Raw genomic sequence first — 5,561 nt, forward strand, 5'->3', positions numbered from 1 at the left:
GTCTGTCCTGATGTCGTCCTGTCTATTTATCTGTGCACCCCCCCCCCTCTCTCTCTCTCTCTCTCTCTCTCTCTCTCTCTCTCTCTCTCTCTCTCTCTCTCTCTCTCTCTCTCTCAGGTGAAGTGACAGGTAACTGAAGTTAACTAGAACAAGTCCACTTCCATCCACTTCTCGCTGTCCCTCCGCCTCTCTTTCATCTCAGTGCACAGGCCAAGGCAGGCACTGGAGGAGGAGGAGGAGGAGGAGGAGGAGGAGGAGGAGGAGGAGGAGGAGGAGGAGGAGGAGGAGGAGGAGGAGGAGGAGGAGGAGGAGTCAATGTCACGTCGTTATTGTTCACGCTGAGAGGAGGCGGAGGAAGAGGAAAAGGAGAGGTGAAGAGAGAAGAGAGAGAGAGAGAGAGAGAGAGAGAGAGAGAGAGAGAGAGAGAGAGAGAGAGAGAGAGAGAGAGAGAGAGAGAGAGAGAGAGAGAGAGAGAGAGAGCATAAATCCTAGCAATCTAAATAACAGCTCTAGACTACATACTCCTTCCTCTTCCTTCTCTCTCTCTCTCTCTCTCTCTCTCTCTCTCTCTCTCTCTCTCTCTCTCTCTCTCTCTCTCTCTCTCTCTCTCTGTTCAAAGCCTCCCTACCGCGTCACTATAGCAGCCGAGTGACAACTGAGGGCCTCTAGTGACAAATTATCACAAATTATCACCGTGCTAACCAAACAACATTTTTTACCGACCCTTTGTACCACTGCAAGTCCTCGGCGCCCCTGTACCCACCCATGCCCCTCACTGCGCCACACTGACCCATCCTTGCGCCGTTACCACGTGTTCCCTGCCCTCCTTCACGCCCCATGGAACATTACTACGATATTACCCATGTCCTTATGTATCCTGCGTCTTCCATTTCCCTTGTCTCCCTGAAGAGGTACAGTGGAAGGCGTAGTACACATGCCCCTTTTATGACGCAGCCACGTGTCTTCTCCCTCCTCCGACAACCCCTAACCCCCTATAGGGTCATATTAGGCATATCACCCACGTCCTAATGTGTCCCTCCCCAGAGTCCCAGCCTCACACGTGTGGTCTTGGCATCCGGCTTGGTGACGCGGCCCTACCTCGGGTGTCACACTAGGCGATGATGCTCCCCGCCTCCCCTGCCGCGCCTCCCCAGGGTGTGGCGGGGCTGAGGGGAGGGATATCATGTTGTGTCTCCACGTAACCGCTTCCTGACACCCGCCCTTCACTTCCTCCTCTTCCTTCTCCAGGTGTTTGCTGTCTCCCTACCCGCAGTGCCTCATCCTCCTTTTCCTCTTCCTTCCCTCTTTTTCCTTCACTTGGGTGCCTCGTTTCCTCCCATGTCCCAATGTCTCCTCCCTTCATTATCACATCTCTTCTTCCAACCGTAGATCCTTTCCTTCATCTTCCTCCATCTGCTCGTCTTCTCAGTCCTTCATTCCTCTGCCTTTTCTCAATCCCCCGCTTCTCTTCTCTTTTATTTCCCCGCCTCCCTTCCCCCTGCGGACAGTCGCGCGCCGGCACCATGATGACATCGCCGTTACACGCAGGGAAAGTGACCGCGCCGAGTGCTAACCCCTTCCCGGCGCCTCGTAAAGCGGTGTGTTACTTCCCGTTCGCTTCTGGAAATCCTCAGCATCCGTCCATCTATTCCATCCACCAGTTACCCTCATCTCTTATTCTCTTTCTCTACGCCTTACATTTTGAAAACTTCTGCCCGCACCCAGACTAATTAGAAAAGACTCTAGCTTAATTTACACGAGTTTTTTTAAGGTGTTTTTTTATAATTCTACTGACAGATTAACAAGGTTTCTGTATTATTAACGGGTAAAACAGTCTTGAAAGTCCAGCTGATCAGATTTGTGGCCTTTGAAAACAGCCGTGGTGAGAGAGCAAAAGGTTTCAGTCTGCCGGCCTCTCTCTCTCTCTCTCTCTCTCTCTCTCTCTCTCTCTCTCTCTCTCTCTCTCTCTCTCTCTCTCTCTCTCTCTCTCTCTCTCTCTCTCTCTCTCTCTCTCTCTCTCTCTCTCTCTCTCTCTCTCTCTCTCTCTCTCTCTGAATGTCTCTCAACCCCAGCTACTTAGTCCTTACCCTTCCTGCCTTCCTCCTCCTCTTCCTCCAAGCAAGAGATTAGCTCAAGACTTCTCACCGCTCCCTCCTCTTCTTCGTATCTTCCTCTATTAATTCTCCCCGTGCTGTTGCTCATCCTATCCCCCACTCCTCCTCCTCAACGCTTACTTCCTCCTCTTTCTCCTCTTCCTTTAATCATTTTCTCCGTGCTGTTACTCTTCCTCCTCCTCCTCCTCCTCCTCCACGTTCACTTCCACTTCCTCCTCCTCTTCCTCTTTTAATTTTCCCAGTGCTGATGCTGCTCCTGCCACTCCTCCACCTCCTCCACCTTTTCCACCACGTCCCAGACTCCCAAGGTCACACAGGCGCGGCATCAACATAAATTGTCCTGTGTCGTGTTTTCACTTACTCAGTAAATACCAGAATTACCCTTTCGTGTTGCATAATGGAGTGGCCCCGTGAGGCGGAGGCGCGTAAGATATACCCCCTGCTGCGCCGGCGTCGGGAGGAGGAGAAGGAGGAGGGCGGCACCAGCTTAGTCCGCGCCTTTTTTGTAGTTTCTCTTACATAAATTTGATATCAGGTGAGATTACTCCGTCTGGGTTATTTCTCTCTCTCTCTCTCTCTCTCTCTCTCTCTCTCTCTCTCTCTCTCTCTCTCTCTCTCTCTCTCTCTCTCTCTCTCTCTCTCTCTCTCACCCCCGCGCGTATGGGTGATATATATATTTTTTTTTACAAAAGCTAAAAAGTATCACCTGGAAAAAACTGGTGGTAGTAGTAGTAGTAGTAGTAGTAGTAGTAATAGTAGTACAAACACCAGTAGTAGAAACCGTAGTAATAGCAGTAGTACCGATGAACAAGGAACAGAATACATGCTTTTGTACGAGAGTAGCAACAGAAGTGGTGCTGACGAAGCCTTTTAACTAGGTGACGAGGATCAGTGTATGGGAAGCCCCCCACACTGCACGGGGACTTTGTGTTGTGACCGAGCATTTTCTGCGTAGGTAGAAATGTAACACGTCCAGCACTCGAGTGAAGTCCTCGTCAAAGTATAACCCAATGCAAAATTTAATTAAGTAATACACGCGTAAACAAGATAAAATTCCAATATATTAACTTTTCAATTATAGCCACTAATGAGCGCTGCGATAAATCCTTTTTAATGCGCGCTACGGGATAATCATGTTTAGCGTGAATATTCATAGTGATATTTATAATGATATTCAGCGTTCTTCATAAGCCGGAACACCATACTGCTCTTCATAAGCTAACACTGAAAAATGCACCGACAAGTATATTAACTCATTTCGCTTCATTTTGTCATTTAATTACTCGTTCATTCCTCCCCTTCTCCCCCTCCCTCCCTCCGGTACTGGTCGGCGGTGGAGGTAATGGGCCTGTAACCGTAGACCCACCGCCACGTTATGCCACCACGCCTCCACTCAGCCTCCCGGTCCTGCGGTACTCCACTCCACACCACTTCACCCCACACTCTATTTGTGCATTGCCCACTCCACCACATCATCCACATATTCTGGTGAGCACATCCTCACACACCAAGACATGTAATACACATCTCACAGCTTAGGTCTGCCTCTCATCTACATTAAAAACCTGCACTCCACACCTCACTCATTAACCTGCAGCTGTGTACCTCATCACCAAGCACCAGAAAACCCACACCCCGCCCAAGACGTCTCCACAGCCACGCCGCGCCCTCCTGCCTTCCCTGAGAACCCCGCCGTCTGGCTCACGTCTGTGCGGGCAAGATGTTATCACTGGACGGATAGCGAAACCTGCTGCTCGTCCTGGCTGGCTAATGGCGGCTGACGAGGCATGATAGCAGCTCTCATTACTCGTGTGTGTGTGTGTGTGTGTGTGTGTGTGTGTAGGGGCGTGCATGTGCTGGGACAACCACGTCCGCCAAGCACGTGCCGCCCCTGACCCTAACTGCTAGTACATACCCGACTTTCGCTTGATGGTGTTGTTGTTGGTGATGGTGACGCTCTTGCTCTTCTTGATGCGCAACGAGCGGCGCATCGACCGCACAAAGTTGTCACCGTACTTCATGGTGGCGGTGGTGCCTTGGCCGCCCACACTAAGGGAGTCTCCACGCACGCCCTTGACTAGTCTCCGGCTCAGGGCAGGTTACGGCACTGCACGCTCACTGGTACACTCGAGGGGGCAAGACGCGAGGGGCGTGAGCAGGAGCATCATGTGAGACTGACTAGTTGAGGAACCACGGGCGTGGGCGGGCGTGGGCGTACCGCTGATTCTGACTAGAATAGTAGATGAAGTCTGCTGAGCGTGTCCTCACATGGACACCACGCAGCCTCCTCTCAGCGGGCACCACTCACGGCGGGGGTGCACACAGTTCGGCGCAATGCAGTGGTACTCAATGTCACTACTGAGTTGTTAGTTTGTAAGACGAAGACTGTACATCCACGGACACACGGCTGGCGGGGCGGCGGCCGCGGCGGCAAGGGCGGACAGGTGGCAGCGGCGGTCACTCATGGTTACGGGGACGAGCGAGCCACACAGAGCGACGCAGCAACGCGCGCACCTCCGTCACCATTCACTGGCTTGCGGACAACTGGCGCTCGTCTGCGGGGCCCAGCCTCACCACTCGCCCGCCCGCACCCGCCCGCGCACGCGCACCGCGGTTGTCGTCCCGAACAGAACTATCACACGTACCTCACTTGACACCCGAAAGGACTAATAAACCATAATAACCATCTCGATATTAGGCCACTCGCTCCCAGGCCTCGGGGACGCGGGGCAGGGCGGGGCAGGCACAGGGGGACGCAAGCCTGAGGGGTGGCCTCGCTGCTGGCCCCCCGCCTCGCCGCCTGCTGCACGCACTCGTGATTGCCTGTGACAGTGACGCCTCGAGAGATCATGAAGGACAGGAGATGCACCGGAGGTCACGTCACCCAGCAGATCTGGATCGCTCGTACAGTGTGTGTGTGTGTGTGTGTGTGTGTGTGTGTGTGTGTGTGTGTGTGTGTGTGTGTGTGTGTGTGTGTGTGTGTGTGTGTGTGTGTGTGTGTGTGTGTGTGTGTGTGTGGCCAGATAACCTCATTCAGAATTCCTCTCACCAGATATTAATTTATCTAATCACATATCTATTCACTTGTTTATGTTCATGCAGGAAAGAATGACCAAAGATCCAAACCACCGCAGCGCAAACACTCCCTCGAGGCGCGTCCCGTAAAGACATAAGAGGGAGAGTTACAAGACAAAGGGCAATTGGGTTTTCCAGGTAACCAGATGCTCCCCTCCTGAAGGTGTCCAAGACGCGGGAAGGAGGAAGAACAGAGAAAAGTGAACTAGACGCTTCATTCCAGTTACTGACGCATTACTCGCTACGCGGAAAACATTCTGGGAGGAAAGCTGGAGAATGAAGGGGGGAAAGAGAAAAGAGGAGAGAGTGGGGAGGCGGTAATCTCCTTCAACTTCACTAGGAGGCTTCATAAGTCAAGCAAACTCCGGACTT

General features: G+C 52.5%; 1 protein-coding gene across 2 annotated transcripts in view; it reads right to left on the reverse strand.

Moving 5' to 3' along the window:
* LOC135116225 (centaurin-gamma-1A-like) overlaps positions 1–4,677 on the reverse strand; it is a 93,876-nt gene extending 89,199 nt beyond the window's left edge. The window contains exon 1 of one of the 2 annotated variants that reach the window (XM_064033575.1): positions 4,030–4,677. In XM_064033575.1, the coding sequence (XP_063889645.1) occupies positions 4,030–4,135 (106 nt within the window). In that variant the 5' untranslated portion in view covers positions 4,136–4,677. The remainder of the gene's footprint in view (positions 1–4,029) is intronic. The other variant, XM_064033576.1, reaches the window with a different exon arrangement.
* Between the last annotated feature and the right edge of the window lie 884 nt (positions 4,678–5,561).

This window comes from Scylla paramamosain, chromosome 30 (assembly GCF_035594125.1).
Source record: "Scylla paramamosain isolate STU-SP2022 chromosome 30, ASM3559412v1, whole genome shotgun sequence".
Taxonomy (NCBI): Eukaryota; Metazoa; Arthropoda; class Malacostraca; order Decapoda; family Portunidae; genus Scylla; species Scylla paramamosain.